Source organism: Ipomoea nil, unplaced genomic scaffold (assembly GCF_001879475.1).
Source record: "Ipomoea nil cultivar Tokyo-kokei standard unplaced genomic scaffold, Asagao_1.1 scaffold0146, whole genome shotgun sequence".
NCBI lineage: Eukaryota > Viridiplantae > Streptophyta > Magnoliopsida > Solanales > Convolvulaceae > Ipomoea > Ipomoea nil.
In genome coordinates, this window is record NW_017616574.1 from 2,110,872 (window position 1) to 2,127,839 (window position 16,968).

Consider the following 16,968-nt stretch of genomic DNA (forward strand, 5'->3'; position numbering starts at 1 on the left):
GACTTTCATTATCTTTTCCTTACCAAACCGAACCTTTCTAAAACTTAATATATATATATATATATATATATATATATATATATATATATATATATCCCAGAAAAATATTTTCTCTAGATACTAGCGTATTTTTGTAACACTCCTATCCCCAAAATGATTTTCCAGCTTCAGGGACGAAGCTTCTTTTAAGGGGGGGAGGATGTAACACCCCGTATTTTCCTAAAATAAACTATAGTCCCGATACTAAATATTTTTATTAAAAATATTTATATAGCTATTTAATTTAAAACGGGCTCGGGCCTATTTATTATATGAACTATTAATTTTTTACCCAAATGCCTTAAGCCCAAAAAGATATTTTAATTATCTAAAGTCTACCTATTCATTATAAGCCCAAAGTATATGTATATAAGTATTTTATAAGCTAAAGTTGGTCTTGAACCCATAAGTTTATTCCATGCCCAAAATGTGATGTATTTTCTACCTAACCTAGCCCATTTGTCTTATATGACCCAACCCAAATTAGAAAGTCTACCCTAAATAGTAATATCTATTTTGTGATATGGATATATATAAAAATATGATCTTTTCAGCCAACGAACCCTACCCTTCGATGCATTCCGTCCGCCTCTTTCTCGGCTAAGCAACCATGAGGGCACACTTGGCTTCTCTCCCCTTCTTGTGACGCCATCCAGCATCAACTCCATCTCTTCCCTTCTTCCCCTTCGGTGTTCCGGCGTGGGCAGAGCAACGTGGTGAGCGGAGAAGTGAGGCGACAGTCAGCAGCTTCCCCTTTCTTCCCGGCGGGTGTCACTCGAGCTGTTTGGGGGAAGGTGTAGCAGTCCGGCTTTGCTTGTGTTCTCGGGGAGCGTAGAGTTAGCGAGCAGCTCCAGCCACGAACATCGGCGGTCTTTTTTCCTGTCCGGCAGAAGCAGCGGCAGCAGTTTGGGAGTGTTGGCAGCGGTGGTGCGTGACGACGGCGGCAACATCGGAGCTTGGCGTTGGCGCGATGGCAACTCCGTCAACCTTGGACGATGTAGCAACAGAGCTCTGGCGGCATATTGGCTTGGAGGAGGGACGGGTGGTGGCAACACCCGTGTTCCACCCGCTGCCTACGCACTGCATAAAGAAGACGAAGAAGATGATGGTGAGCCTTTGTTATGGTTCTTGTTGTTGCTTAGTGTTTAATTAGTTTTTTTTTTTATGTTAATTAGGTTAATAAGTTGTAGCTTAGAAGGGTGTTTGGTGATGGCAGTAGCTAAGGTTCGAATCCTACCTTTGTTTTAGTTAATAGTTTTATTAGGAAAGCATGGTTATTAGCTTAGTTAACTAGTCCTTTAATGTTGTGTTTTGGTTTACAAAAGAATACCTAGCCTAGATTGTTAGACTTGTGGGTAATTTAGCGTGGAACTAGAGTTCAAATCCTTTTATGAGCATAATTAGATTTATTTAGTACTCTTGTTAATTAGTGAAGGATTGGTTTGATTCACAGGTTCCCGGTAGCTTGGTTTTATGAGTTGAGCCTATGTTGGCGATGATTTTGGATGGTTAAGCAGATGAGGTAACCCATGCTTTACAAAATCTATTTTCTTACCTATATGATGATTTCTTGACTTTTACTTGTGATTTTTGCTATGAAATGTGAGTTTTGATGTATTGTCTTGTGGGAATGCATATCTAGAGCTTGTTATTAGGGTTCTTGTATGCCATTGCTTGACTATTCTTTGATTCAAGTCATATTGTTGTATTTTGTGAGATTTTGGGTGTTTTGGACTTGAATTTGGACTTGGTGTTGAAAATCCCTGAAGGGATTATTTTGGTACAGTACTGTACCCGAGGGCGGAACGGCGGGTAGTGCACCACCCGCCGCCCCACCCGCGGGGTACGTGGTTTGGGAGGAAGGGTTCTCGCGGGCGGAACCACGGGTGGGGATCCACTCGTGGCCCCTCCCGCGGGGTACACCTTTGGTGTTGTTTGGGGATTGGTTCCCCGTGACTCTTTTGACTCGGTAATTGGTGTTTTGACTTCCCGATATTGTTTTGTTGGGCTATTTGAGTGTCTTCTTGATGTTTCGTAGGTCTAGAACTGTATGTGGTTATTCCATGTAGGATTTAGTGTCTTGAATCGTGCTAAGTGTTTAACTTTGTGATTCGTTGAACCTTGATGAGTCTTGTATGTTCTTGGGAACTATGTTTGGTTTACCCGTTTGATAAGCATGCTAGTTTGATGTTGAAATGCTAGTGTATGCAGGCTGTTCTTCCCTTTTGTGGATGACAACTTGTGTTGATCATTGTTTGGAGTCGGATTGTAATCCTTCCTTGATTGAGTATGATTTCATATCTTTGTTGTGATCCATTGATTGATTCTTATGATGATGGGTGTGTTGGCTGTACCTGGATTGCACGATTAATGGTATGGGACATTAATTACCAAAGTAAAGATGTGGTCCTCGTGGTGGCCATGAAATGATAATGGAGTTGTAAATTGGGCTTCAGGCTCATGTGATTGGTGGTTGTGTGATTGAAATGAACGGTACCCTCGTGTACTTTGAAATTGGTGGAATTGTTGGAGATTGTCGGAGTGGGGACGACGGTCCTCAGTGGCATAAGGTTGGACTTTGGAGTACAGGGGTCCTGGAGGTAAAGGTTGGAACCAGTTATAATGTCGGGGGTAGTCATAAGGCCGGAACTGGGCATAAGGATGGAATTTGGAACTTGTGACATGAAGTGTCACTGTGGCATGTAGTGCCATTGTGTGAAAGTCTATTCTCTTTTGATGAGCATGTCGAGTGGTATTCTACTTTGTGATCAGTAGAATACACCTCGAGTTGTACTTGTTTGTTGTCGTTGTCTTTGCCGTGATGTTTTCTACTTTGTGATCAGTAGATTATATCTTGAGCGGTGTTGAGTTGTTCTGTTGTTGTTCTTGTCTTGATGTTGTTTGGGATGTTGATTCCCTTGTTCTTTTGGGAGTGAAATAGAGTCCTTGCAGTTGACTTTTCTCTTTACGGTTTTAAACTGATATATACTGTATTCCGTTTCGAAAATGATTTTGTATTAAACTATCTATATATGTTACTGAACGCGTATTGATGGGTTACCAGCAATATTCGCTGACCGGGCGTCGTCCCCTTTCTATATGTGCTTTGCAGGTTCTGAGTAGACATGGCGAGAGCGTTAGCCGTTGATAGTATAGATCCCCTGAACATTGTAGTTAGAGTTTTGGCCTGTATGCCACAATTGTTGAACAATTAGATGGATGGTTTTAGATTTGCCTGTGCATTCACGTTGAGGTGAATGTGGCATAACACTCCTTGATTTTTCCCGTTTTGATATTAGACTTCGGCTGTTGCTTACGTTTGTGATATCTGTTAGTACCTTACTTTACGTATTTAAGCTTTAAATTGGCATGAAAATCTGGGGTGTTACACAGAGTCATAAATTTCATCTAGTGAGATCGAAAGAGCAGGGAGATTTGACTTCTTAACCTCTAGTATAACATATACATAATCATTTAAACAATTCATCTTTGAATAATATATATCTAAACATTTAATATATATATATTTATATATATATATATATATATATATATATATATATATATATATATATATATATATATATATATATATATAGAATCGCACTCAGGTGCGAATGCTTCGCCCAGGCGCGAAATAAGAATGAATTCTGTTCGTCCACGTGTCCAGATCTAATGGATGAGAAACACTAATTTTTTAAAAAAACGCGGTGACATTTTCGTAAATAATTGAACATCGAAGTGCAAGTAAAATGTAATACAAGTGCATGTAAAATGTATTATAGGTGCAAGTAAAAATTTACACTGAGCATCAATACTTAGTTGCACCTATAGTTCTAAGTAGTTGCACCTATAGTTCTAAGTAGTTGCACACATAGTTATAAGTAGTTGCACCTAGGTGTATGAATGTTTGCGAGTGGTTTTCAGGGGTATTACTACCCACTGAACTCAGATCAATGAATGTTAACAAGGCAAAATTACATGCATTTATAGGTGAAAGTAGGTGCACCTATAGTTATAAGTAGTTGCACCTATAGTTATAAATAGTTGCACATATAGTTATAAGCACACCCAGGTGCATGAATGTTTGCGAAAAGTGAATGCTAACAATGCAAATTTACATGCACTTATAGGTGAAAGTAGGTGCACCTATTGTTATAAGTAGTTGCACCTATAATTATAAATAGTTGCACATGTAGTTATAAGCACACCCAGGTGCATGAATGTTTGCGGAAAGTGAATGCTAACAAGGAAAAATTACATGTACTTATAGGTGAAAGTAGGTGCACTTGTAAGCGATTTTACTTGCACTTCGATGTTCAATTATTTACGAAAATGCCACCGCATTTTTTTTAAGTTATTAGATCTGGACATGTGTCGCGCGCTGATTCATTCGCATTTCCCTCCTGAGCACTTATTCGCACCTGAGTGCATCCCTCTCTCTCTCTCTCTCTCTCTCTCTCTCTCTCTCTCTCTATATATATATATATATATATATATATATATATATATATATATATATATATATATATATATATATATGTGATGCGGATCAAATAAAACAAGCTCAACAGGTAAAAAATGCGGATGATTTCTAGCCTTAGATGCAATCCAGATCAACAGTCCAAATTGAATTTTAATTAAAAACGCGCGATGCCATATTTGTGATTTTGAGTAAAATAAGCCAGCTTGTGTTTTGTTTCCGAGTGCGCATTTAATTTGTCATTCTTCGAGTGCACATTTTTTCTTTTTCAAGTGCATACTTTTTCTTCTTCGAGTGCATCACTTTTATTTCAGTACTTTAGTTTCTTTTTTGAGTGCACATCATGGTGCCTTTGAGTGCAAATCTTTTAGCCTTCAAGTGCACATTTTTTAGCTTTCAAGTGCATGATTTCATTTCTAATAGTGCATAATTAATTTGTTTCGAATTTTTCCTTATAGTGTCTTTTTTTTTTTTCTCTCTCCCTTGCCTTCTAGTGATCCTCTTTATGCTTTCAAGTGCTCAATTTAATGCCTAAAAGTGTATGTGTGTCTTACTATTGTGTAAAAAAATAATATTAAAAAAAAAATAAAAAACCTTAGCATTCGAGTGAACCCTTTTGCCTTCAAGTGCACAGTTTTATGCATTCAAGTGCATGTTTCTTTGCCTTCAAGTGCACAACTTCTGGGCATTATTTGTTATATCTTGTGCATTCTTTTCAATAACATATAACTAAATTTCTAATGAAATTTGTGAGATTTACAAACGATTTGTAGGAATAATTGGTTTAATAACACTTAATTAAGTTGAATAACCTCCCTTTTTTGGCACCATAAGTTGCATCAATTGCACATCTATTTGCTTTCGAATGTAACTTTTTTGCCTTTAAGTGCATATTTTTTACCTTCAAGTGCATGATTTTGAGCCTTCAAATGCACCAACCGCATTTTCGCACGGGAAATGACATTTTCACCTACACACAGATCCCATATATAAGGAGTAAAGTTGGTGGGGGAGTGGGGCAACTGCCCCTACTGCTCCCCTACTGGCTGTGCCCATGAATATAAGTGCATATTTCTTGTATAAATAAGGGTATTGTCCTACAATTATGTATATCATCTTCTTCTCTGATATTTCCTTTCTTTGAGCTAATTATCAATTTGATTTATAAGTCAGAAAACTTAATTTCATCATGACCAATTGATGCACGTCATGTTTACATAAAAATAAAAATAAAAAGTAAAAAATCACTTGATGGTGGCCTGGCTTAGCTTGCTATGGTGTAGGTGTACCATGCACTTAATTTCAATTCCAAATAAAAATCCAACTAGTAATTGTCCTGTGCGATGCACGAAATATTATTAATTTAACAAATTTGTCAATTAAATTTTTGACATTCTCTAAATTAGCAAAGAAAGTAATGATTGTGCAAAACAGAAAAACGTACTTGAGTTCTTGAGCTCAGAATTAGTTTGATTAAAAATGTAAGTATAACTATACAATGTAATATTTAATATTTTTAAAAGTTTAATTATGTTATTATTATGTTGATTTTAAAATTTATTCTTACTTGTATTATTATTTGAATTTGATTTTTTTTTTGAAAGGAATTTGAATTTGAAATAACTACTTTAGTTATATAACTAACTTATTTCAATAAAACTTGTAAATAAAATAACAGGCGATATTTGTCGAAAATCTATACCAAAAACTTATTCATTTAAAAAAGATTATTTATGTAAGAACTATATTTATTTTATATCTAATTTCTCCTCTTTATATATGTGGTGTCAAATTGAGGTTTAAATGAATACATACACAAATTATATTAAATATCTAACTTTACCAATACATTTGAACACAATAAACTTTTTTTCCATACTTCATTATGTTTTAATATATATTGAGATAGAGATAGAGATAGAGCTATAATAATAAAATATAATTTATAAAATATAAATACACATAATAACTTCAAAAAAATATGTATAAATACAACTATCCACACAATTAATGCATTCATACTTGCTAATTTTGTTTCTACCAAAATGCATTCACACTTTGAAGAGAAAATTTTGTGGCTAGATTCTGCTTTATTATATATAATATAAAGAAGATATGCATGTGCATTTCACTATATATGACATCCAAAAAACTATGATTTAGGGAAAATGGCATTTTTTCCCCCTAAGTTGTATAATTATAGTACTTTTTCCCCCTGAATTATTTAAGTGGCTGTTTTTCCCCTGAAATGTTAAATGGACACATTTACCCTTAAAATAAATATTTCATTTAATTTTCTTATGCAACAAATTATGACCACGATTTGGTTCAAACCGAATAGACATTATAGCAATCAAACCAAAATATTCCAATTATAATTTAGAAGTGAAATCCGATATTTAGAGTTTATTAAAATCGCGAACCGGAACGGGCGGTTCATGTTCCGAACTGAAAAAAAAAACATTTATTGTTGAATTTAGACTATTTCAAAATAAAAAATGAAATTTTAAAATAAAGACGGTTCAAAATCGTGAACCGGATCCGGAACCGTCGGTTTACGGTTCAGGATCCAGTTTTTTCGATTCATAAATTTAATAAACTGAAATCCAAATATTGGGTTCTGATCTGAATCATAACCGAAAACTTTCAATTCAATTGCTAAAGTGTCTGGTTCAGTTCAAACCGAACCGTGATCATCCCTACGTATACGAATAATTTGTTAGAGAAGAAAAAGAAATAAAATATTTACTTTAAGGGTAGAAATGTCAATTTAATATATTAGGGGTGAAAACTGCCACTTTTAGAATAATTGAGGGGACTTATGTGCTTACATGAATAACGCAGGGGGAAATAGTGCTATAAGTATACAACTTAGGGGGGAAAAGTGCCATTTTCCCCAATGATTTATTTAATAGTATAGTAGGCAAATAAGTCAAGAAAGAGTTGTTATGTTCACATGATGTTGGAAAATGCCTATGTGAAAACTTTCAAAAATACTTTCTTTTGTGACAAAAAAGTCTAATGTAGAATCTAGATTTGCATCCCAACTCATAAAAGCAGTGACAAATGATGCTGAAAGAGATAGGTGGAAGAGAACCCAATTCATTTATCCACTTTATTTATTTATTATTCGGAAAGAAATTACAAATAAAAATCTATCATTTTAAATAAATTTGGATCAGAAAATATCAAAAATATATATGAACATGAGATGTTTCACACTTTTAGGGATGATAACAAATCTAGGGATAAAAATGGAGAAATCATGATCAATAAAATTTCTCTCTATGTATATGTCTGATTGAACACGACCGTTGTCATTGTATAGTATGAGTACTTTAATCTCTTCTATGAAGAACATCATCGAGTACTGTAGGGACTGGGCAAAAAAGAACTGGAATAAGGTACCGTTCAACATATCTTTAGAGAGGAGAACCAAGTCGCTGATAGGTTGGCCAAAAAGACAGAGTAAAAAAGATATCAGGTGGATTGATTGGGAGGAACCCCGCCAGAACTGTCCATAGTTCTTTATGAAGACAAAGAGGGTTGCCTTGTAATCGTGACATTAACATAGGGTGTTGAGTTGTTGACACCAAGCTTGGCCCTCTTCTTGATACCCCAAAAAAAAAAAAAAAAAATCCTCTTCTAAATGATTGGCACAATACACATTCAGTAACTATCATGTGCAATTCTAGTTTCTTAATTGAATATGTTGATCGGGTTTACGTGCAAATTCCCTACAAACATGTTGATCAGATAATATGTAGGTCTTAGGTTAACTTCATATGTAACTATGTAAGGCCAAAACAATTTGAACTGACTTTAATTTGTTCTTGAATATAATCAATTAAGTTCTCCATTTAAAAATAGCTTTTTATTAGTCATTTGTTCTAATTATCTCATAAAAATAAAACATAATTAAATAATTAATTATGATATATTCATTTTTAAAAGGAATTTGTTGCAAATTGTTTTCACAAGGGTGCTTGTCAGTTGTCAAATTGAATGAAGAAACTGTCCTCGGCTGTCGGCTCCCAACAAATTAAAGATTTTTCTTCCTCTGCCGATTGATATTTTGTCACTATTCTTTAACACCATGCAAATCCTATTACACACCAACCCCAAACTGCCATTAAAAAGACAAAATATATTCAATTATTAATTCATATTCATATCATATCAATATTGGAAAATGATATGATAGGGAGGTTACACTAATCATATTAATCCACAAGGTCCTAATAATATATTTTAGCACGACACGTTGAACGCAACCTCTTCTGTTCTGGGAACACGGTGATGTCATATAGGTCAAATCCTTAGACCACATAAAACTTGATTAATGTTAGATAATGAAGATCTATCATCCTTTTGTTAATTATTGTAAGGAGGAATATGATTGCGTAGGTTGGGATGATTGAGTCCGTAAATTTTATTTATTTATTTTTAGAGAAAATTACACTTTTGGTCCTATGACTATAGTGGAGGTGGTAATTTCAGTTCGTGACTTTTAAAAGTAACAGATTTAGTCCTTTTAGTAAACTTTTTTTTACACATTGAGTCCTTCCGGCTAAATTGCCGGTAGAAATCCGCCGGAATGTCAATTGGATTTGTTTATTAATTTTTTGGGAGGGGTAAAATCGTCCGTTCAAGTCATAGAAAAAGGGGGGGGGGGGGGGGAAACGGATTCCCATTTCCCACCTTAATCAACCTCCACGCAACCCTAATTTTGTGTGCAAGTAGTGGGAAGACAGCAGAGAAGCGTGAAGACAGTGTGGAAGAAGGAAGAAAGCGGGAACAAAGAGAACTCTTCACTTCGCCTACTGCAATGCGTAAATCATTGGCGACTGGAACGGGTTCTGCCCCAAATACGCTCCAACGAAGTAAGTTTGAATAATTTGTAACTGTTTAAATTGTATGAATTTTATAGTGAATGAGTTTGTGTTGTTTGTGTGGAGTGTTTTTTGTGGAGTTGAATGGAAGTTGAACATTTCTAGGGTTTGCCGTGTGGGTTATATATGCATAAAGCATAAAGGAGTTTGTACTTGTGTCTTGTGTCTTGTAATGTGGGGATCATTTTCTGTAGGTTGTTTATTATTGTTAGTATGAATTCTGATGAGTATGGGAAATTGTTGTAGTGGTCTGTGGGGACCAATACTACTGATGTAGTTACTGATTCTTGTCATGTGCATATATAGGGTTTAGGGTTGTTATTCTGTGGGGACCATTATGTTTAAACTTTTTGTGGTCAGGAATCAGTTTCATATGACTATTGTTTTTCTGTCTTGTGGGTACCACTCTGTTGACTGTTGGCTTTACAGGAGATGGTGTTGGCACATTTGAAGTTGTCCTTTTCTATAATGGGATAGTAAATAGGGTTGGTGAAGTTAAATATTTGGGTGGTGATGTAGAACTGTATGAAAGAATGGAAGCTAATGAAGTGTGTCTAGATGTGTTGAAGGATAAGATAAAACAGTTAGGGTATAGTGAGGTTGGTGCCCTGATTTATTGTTATTGAAATGATAGTTTGAAGTTGCTACAATCAGACAATGAGGTACAGAGATTGGGAAGATGAGATTGAGGTACAGAGATTGGGGGTAGATGAGCAGGTTGATGTAGGGACTGGGGATGATGGCCAAGTTGTTGATTTCACTGTAGAGGATGATAAAGTATATGAGCAGGTTGATGTAGCTCAAACAAAGAAAAAGGTTAAGAATTTGGATGACATCTTCTTTTCTGATGAGGAGTCAGTAGTGGATTCTGATAGTGATGGTGATGGGGAAAGCAAATGGCCCATATTTAGAGCTGCAACAGACATGAAGGACCCCCATTTCACTTTAGGCATGACATTTGCTTCAAAACAACAGTTTAGGGAAGCAGTTCAAAATTATGCTTTCAATAATGGCAAAGAAATTAGAACTCTAAAAAATGACAAGGAAAGGGTCATTGTTAAGTGTACACAGGAGGGTTGCCCTTGGAGAATAGGGTTGAGGAAAGTAATAGGGTCATTTGCATGGAGGATTTTGAACATGGTAGATGAACATGAAGGTTGTTCTTGGGATTGGGAGAACTCAATGGTGAAATCAAGTGTTGTTGCTAAGAGGTGGGCAACTCAATTAAAAGATCACCCAGATTGGATGATGAGAAAGTTCAAACATAAGGTTTGCACAGAGGAGGGATTTTATGTGAGTGATTCACAAGCATATAGGGCTATTTGGAAGGCAAAGAAGATAAGAGTAGGTGATGAGGAAGCCAACTTCAAAAAGATTTGGAGTTATAGAGAAGAAGTCTTGACAACAAATCCCGAGTCATCATGTCTTGTTAAGTTGAGTGACTTAAAAGATGGAAGTGGGCAGGAAAGATTTCTGAGAATGTATGTTTGTTGGAAAAGCAGCAAGGAAGGCTTCAGGATGTGTAGAAGACTGATTGGGGTAGATGGTTGTCACCTTAAATATGAAACTGGAGGGATGCTTCTGACTGCTGTGAGTATAGATGCAAATGACTGTATATTTCCATTAGCTTATGCTATTGTGGAAGGAGAGAAAAAGGACTCTTGGATATGGTTTCTAAGGCTGTTGAAAGATGATATGCAGATAAGTGATACAGAGGAGGATGAGTATTGCTTCATAAGTGACAAACAGAAGGGTCTAATTCCAGCCTTTGATGAAGTGCTACCTGGTGTGGAAAACAGATTTTGTGTGAGACACCTACATGCAAATATGAAGGTGGCAGGTTTCCAGGGTAAGGCTATTAAGGATGCATTATGGACTTGTGCTAGGGCAAACACTGTAAATGCTTACACTGATGCTTTGTATAAACTAAGGAGATTAGATGAAGCTGCATACCAATGGTTAGGTGATAAAAGCCCAACAGAATGGTCTAGATCCCACTTCTCTACAAAATCCCATTGCGACATGTTAGTGAATAACATTTGTGAGTCTTGGAATGCCTCTATAATGGAAGCAAGGGACAAGCCTATCATTGAGTGCCTAGAAATTATAAGGAAAATGATTATGGCTAAGTTGTTTGAGAATATACAGAAAGCTGCAGAATGGAAGTCCTTGATATGTCCTAAGATTGTCAGGAAGTTGAAGCAAATAGAGAAGGCTGCATCTGGTTACTTAGCAACACAATGTGATTTCTTCAAGTTTGAGGTTAGACACTTATATGGGGATCAACAACAAGTTGACCTTGAAAGAAAACAATGTTCTTGTAGGAGGTGGGAGCTGACAGGCATTCCATGCAAGCATGCAATATGTGCTATATGGAAAAAATTTGGGAAAGGTGGAGTGTTTGACTTTGTCCATCCATGCTACTCAAAAGAAACATATATGAAGATATACAGTGCAAGTATCAACCCAATGGCAGGTCCTGCTGAGTTACCTAGGGGTGATACACCACCCCCATTGCCACCCTTGTATTCTGCCAAGGTGATTGCTTGATTGCTGACCCTTATCCTTTAAATCTCTGCTGGATCAAAACTGATTTCATTTGTTGGTGCTTTTCAGGTTGGGAGGCCCAAAAAGTTAAGGACAAGATCAGCTGCTGAGTTGACCCAAGATGGAAATAGAGTGTCAAGAAACCACATTCAACTGCACTGTTCTGTATGTAGGGAAGCTGGGCATAATGCTAGGAAGTGTCCATCTAATCCAAATAAAAAGGTGTAGTATTATATTATGTTGGATTACAGTAAACTGTATATAAAACAATTGTAACCTAAACTCTATGTTTTTCAGTTGAAGCCAAAGAAGAGGGTCATCTATGCACTCACCAAATCCCCATCAATATGCCTACAAGAGAGCACCAGAGTGGATTAGGACAGCAGATGCATGGCCAAGAGGAACATAGTGGCTTAGGGCAGCAGCAGGATCATGATCAACATGGCCAAGGGGAACATAGTGGATTAGGGCAGCATGAGGTTGATGCCCAGCATGGACAAGGGGAACAGAGTGGATCAGGAGAACCTCAGATGAACCAACAACCAGCCAAATCCAAGAAGGGAACCAAAGTGAAGCAATCAAACAGGAAAAAGCCATACTATACAAGGAGCAAGACTGTGTTGAAGTCCAAGTTCTTTGGCAACCATGATAACCCAATTGACATTGAGTGAATGCATGTGAAGTTAGTTTGTATGTATGTTTTGATGAATTTAGTTTGTATGTATGTTTTGGTAACTGATTTGGCTGCTAAATGATTACAAACTGTTGAAAGCAGCTTGTTTTGGTCATAATGTATGATAACTATGAGATTATGGTATGCAGTGTTTTGGTCATAATGTTATGCTCTAACTGTTAAATCATGGGCTTTTACAGTGTTGCTAAAAGAGTCACACATTGCTGAATTGTAAACCAAAACAAACTATCATCCTTACATTAACAAAATAAACCATCATCCTTACATTAAGTAACCAAACCATAAATCTTACATTAACACAACATACCATACATCTTACATTACCATGATCCTTACATCACCAACCATTCCACAATTCTAAAATTACCAAAACACATTACAAATACTGAACACTTCTTTGGATCAGTTCACTAGCAAAACTTACAACCAATAATTAGTGCAACTATTACAACAAAAACTGCTACAAACTTGTTCATCCACTTAGAACTACCAACCACTTTGCCTTCATCTTTATTACCTTTAAGCTTCATATTTAATTTCTGTATCTCTTCATCTTGTCGGTTGATGCGTCTTAGCAATCCCGGAATTATTCTCTTCGAACGATAGCACATTGGAGGATCATACCAATCAATAAATCCACATCCCACATTACCCTGGATTAATTCAAAGAACATTTATTCAATTTCATTCATACATCCGGTACAAAAATTACAAAAACTTGTAAAAACAAAAACTTACAATAGCACCGGAGCATTGCCAAAATCTACGACCGGGATTTTCATTTGTCCATGAAGTTCGAATTTTCAATTGTTCACCACATCTACAATGGATAATTGGAAACCTTTCCCCAAATTCATAGTACTCAGTAGCAGAATTAGAAGAACAAGAAGAATATGAATTAGCCATACCCAGGACGACCTGATGGAGAATGGAGCGTGCGAGTGGTGCGACTGATTGCTTCTCTTCCACTTCGTCTCTTGCTTCCTTCGCTTCTCCCAGAACTGAAAACCCTTCTGCGTGTAGTTTAATTAAGGTGGGAAGTGGGAATTCGTGTTTCCCCCTTTTCTATGGCCTGAACGGACGATTTTACCCCTCCCAAAAAATTAATAAACAAATCCAATTGACATTCCGACGGATTTCTACCGGCAATTTAGCCGGAAGGACTCAATGTGTAAAAAAAAGCTTACTAAAAGGACTAAATCTGTTACTTTTAAAAGTCACGAACTGAAATTACCACCTCCACTATAGTCATAGGACCAAAAGTGTAATTTTCCCTTTATTTTTATTTTATAACTCAAATTTCTCAAACTCGTTATAATCTATACTTCTATACTATATATAAAAACAAAATTATGAACTTTAACTTCTCGCCCAACTTCTAAAAAATCTCACTTTCTAATAATTTAATTTTGATACTTAATATTAAATTGTACACTTCAATTCTACTTATAAAGAGTCCAACATAAACTCAAATTCTTTGTATGTGACAGAGATCAAACTCTATCTAACCGCTGGAGACAAGTCTTAAGTGGACTTCTCATCCACTAAATAAATCCTAATTGTTTTCAAATAATTTTTAATTACAATTACACTTAAATTTTAGTGAAAATCCCGTGTATATATATGTGATATAATAGATTCATATATATATTTAGCATAAATAAGAAATAAATTAAATAAAAATAGCGAAATTTCTATATTATATCAACCAAAAGAATCAATTTATAACAAGTAAAAGTTTAAAATAACCAAAGTAGATTCTGAACCAAAATTCGAATATCAATGCAATTTTTTTTTTTTTCAAAAGTGGTTTTCATATATAGATAAAAATAATATGATATGTATTTATATCAATATAATAACAAAATTATTATCAAAATATGAAATTAATTTAAAAAATGAAATTATAAAATTAACAAAATATCTGTTCATAAATATTTAAAAACTTTCTTAAATACATACTTATACTTATGCACTATATTAATCATACAAAATTAAAATGTTAATTTTGTTAATTTTTAAATTTAATTATTTTAATTATGAATCTAGCAATATAAATAATTATAATTTAAAAATTATATTATAGAATTTGTCTATATACATATTAATAAATACTAGTATTTTCACCCGTGCGATGCACGAAATGGATTTGTTATAATATTTTAATAATATTTGGATCAATATACAATTATATAAATTATAACATTGAATATTATATAATGCAATTGAAGATTTGAGTTCGATCGATTGTATTTTATGATATTATCATTGCTTGAATTTGAACAAATAATTACCCAATTAATAGCTAATGTGTATATATACGAATTTGGTGCTGAAACTTTAGAGAATTATATATCAGTGTTTAGGATTTGTATTAATTAGACAAATTTGCTCGTTGTCTAGGAACTCAATTATAGAAATCATTTGCTATCCTAATTTATTTGTATGGAAAATATATTTTCTGTGTAGATATATACCAATTTTGTCATCTTCGCATAAAAAGAAAACATAATATCATTGGTTGGAATTACACATTATTGAAAGCATCTTTGTAGACGACATCGGTAGTAGCAGCAGAATCTTATCCATCTTTGTCTAGAGCTAACATCTTCAGGCCATCAGGATGGGTGACTCAGGAAAAAGCTATGTACAATTGACAGTAATTAAAGACCGGTTTTTCAGCAATAACCCAACGTGAGTTACTGGTTGTCCTGGCTTTTGTTGGTAGTCATTGCATATGCGATCATCAACGGGTATTGTTTATGCTGGAACTTGAAGGGAAATCTTGTATCAGAAGGAGTGAGAGACATTCGGGAGATAAGAACTTTGGTTCCTTCATTAGTCCCATTAACTAGTCTTGCTTCGACAATGTGTTCGGACAATCTTGTGACAAAGAAGCATGTATCGTTGCAAAGACCAATAGAGTGGTCTATATTCTCCAATAACATAACAGGTGCACCAACCTTTAATGTCAATGAATGATTAGGAAGTCCAGACAATCTCAACCTATTTACGAATTCAGGAGTGTGTACTTCTGATAGATTTTCACCATCTAATTCGGCCTTACACAAAGAGTCACAATTTAATATGTTCGACCTTCTACAGTATTCATGTCGTACATGTACTGATTGCAACAACTATTAGTCTAGTTGATTTCGGAATAACGGGAAGAATCTGTCTAAAATCGCCACCTAAAATTACTGTATTTCCGCCAAATGTCTTTTCATCACTACCCGGTATGGCAAACCTCAAAGATCCCTCATGGTTATATCCAAAGCATCAAAACAATGTTTGTGCGTTATCGCTGCTTCGTCCGATATTGTGACACCCTGAAAATCCTATCCTTTAAATAGGATTAATCCTCTCCCCCTAACAATAAGCTTCGTCCCCGAAGCTTGGGTACGTCAAGGGTTGTCAAAAAGGATAACGGTGAACAAAATGTGACATGAATAGAAGAAAAAGATAAACAAGGCTTTAGGCAACAAGCTCTAACCAAGCAAACACAACAACTAACGGAAAACTAACTACCCTTACTGTAACACCCCGTGTTACGACCCCTAAACCAAACTAATTAATTAATTACTTACCCTAAAAAGGGAATTAAAATCCATTAGTTAGCTAAAAAGGGGTCCACCATAGTCCATGGACCCTTATCCCTAAAACCAACCCCTTAGTCCTATAAGGAATAGAATTGGCAAGCCCATACCATTTAGACCCTAATTAGGACTCTTAAACATATAAATAGGGGCATAGGAGGCACCTAGAACCCACACCACAATAACTTTCACCACACAAGAATTTCCAAGAATTCTCATAAGAGAAATCAAGAAAGAAGAAATCTTAAAGAAAGACCATTCATAGCCAAGGAATTTAATTAAGGCTAAGAGGTAACCATGTCTCAACAAAACCTATTTTCTTTGTTATAATCTCCTTCTTTGGCTCTCTCTATATGCTTGTGTCTTGATGAAATCCTTTATGATAATTGTGATATAATCTTGATGATTGATGGGATGCTTTTATGTGTGATCTTGATGATCTTGATGATGATAAGAGGTTCTTGATGTTTGTGTGATGATCCTTGATAAATCTTGATGTTTCTTGATGTTAAAGATAAACTATGACTTTGATGATTTGAATGGGATTAGAGCCCTAGGTTGAATTGGGAATTTGTATTGTGATGTTCTTGATATATATTTGGGGGGAAATTCGCATGTTCAGGTGTTGTTTATGTTTAGAAGTCATGATAGGATGTGTTCTATGTGATTCTTGCTTTTGATCCATTATTTGTCTACGTGGAGTCGTTATTTGCGTTT

The 16,968-nt window shown here is 35.3% G+C and overlaps 1 protein-coding gene across 1 annotated transcript; it reads left to right on the forward strand.

The window, feature by feature from the left end:
- The first annotated feature begins 9,350 nt into the window (after positions 1–9,350).
- Positions 9,351–12,189, forward strand: LOC109174060. The gene is made up of 4 exons (XM_019323353.1): positions 9,351–9,405; positions 9,844–10,013; positions 10,069–11,952; positions 12,031–12,189. The coding sequence occupies exons 1-4, from the start codon at positions 9,351–9,353 to the stop codon at positions 12,187–12,189; spliced, it is 2,268 nt and encodes a 755-aa protein (XP_019178898.1).
- The last annotated feature ends 4,779 nt before the right edge of the window (positions 12,190–16,968 follow it).

What these genes read in the sequence shown, in the direction of transcription:
- LOC109174060 (XM_019323353.1), top strand. Translation starts at nt 9,351, where the DNA reads ATGCGTAAATCATTGGCGACTGGAACGGGTTCTGCCCCAAATACGCTC. An exon ending in CCCAAATACGCTCCAACGAA is followed by an intron (nt 9,406 to 9,843) that starts GTAAGTTTGAAT and finishes TTGGCTTTACAG; the next exon opens with GAGATGGTGTTGGCACATTT. An exon ending in AACAGTTAGGGTATAGTGAG is followed by an intron (nt 10,014 to 10,068) that starts GTTGGTGCCCTG and finishes TGCTACAATCAG; the next exon opens with ACAATGAGGTACAGAGATTG.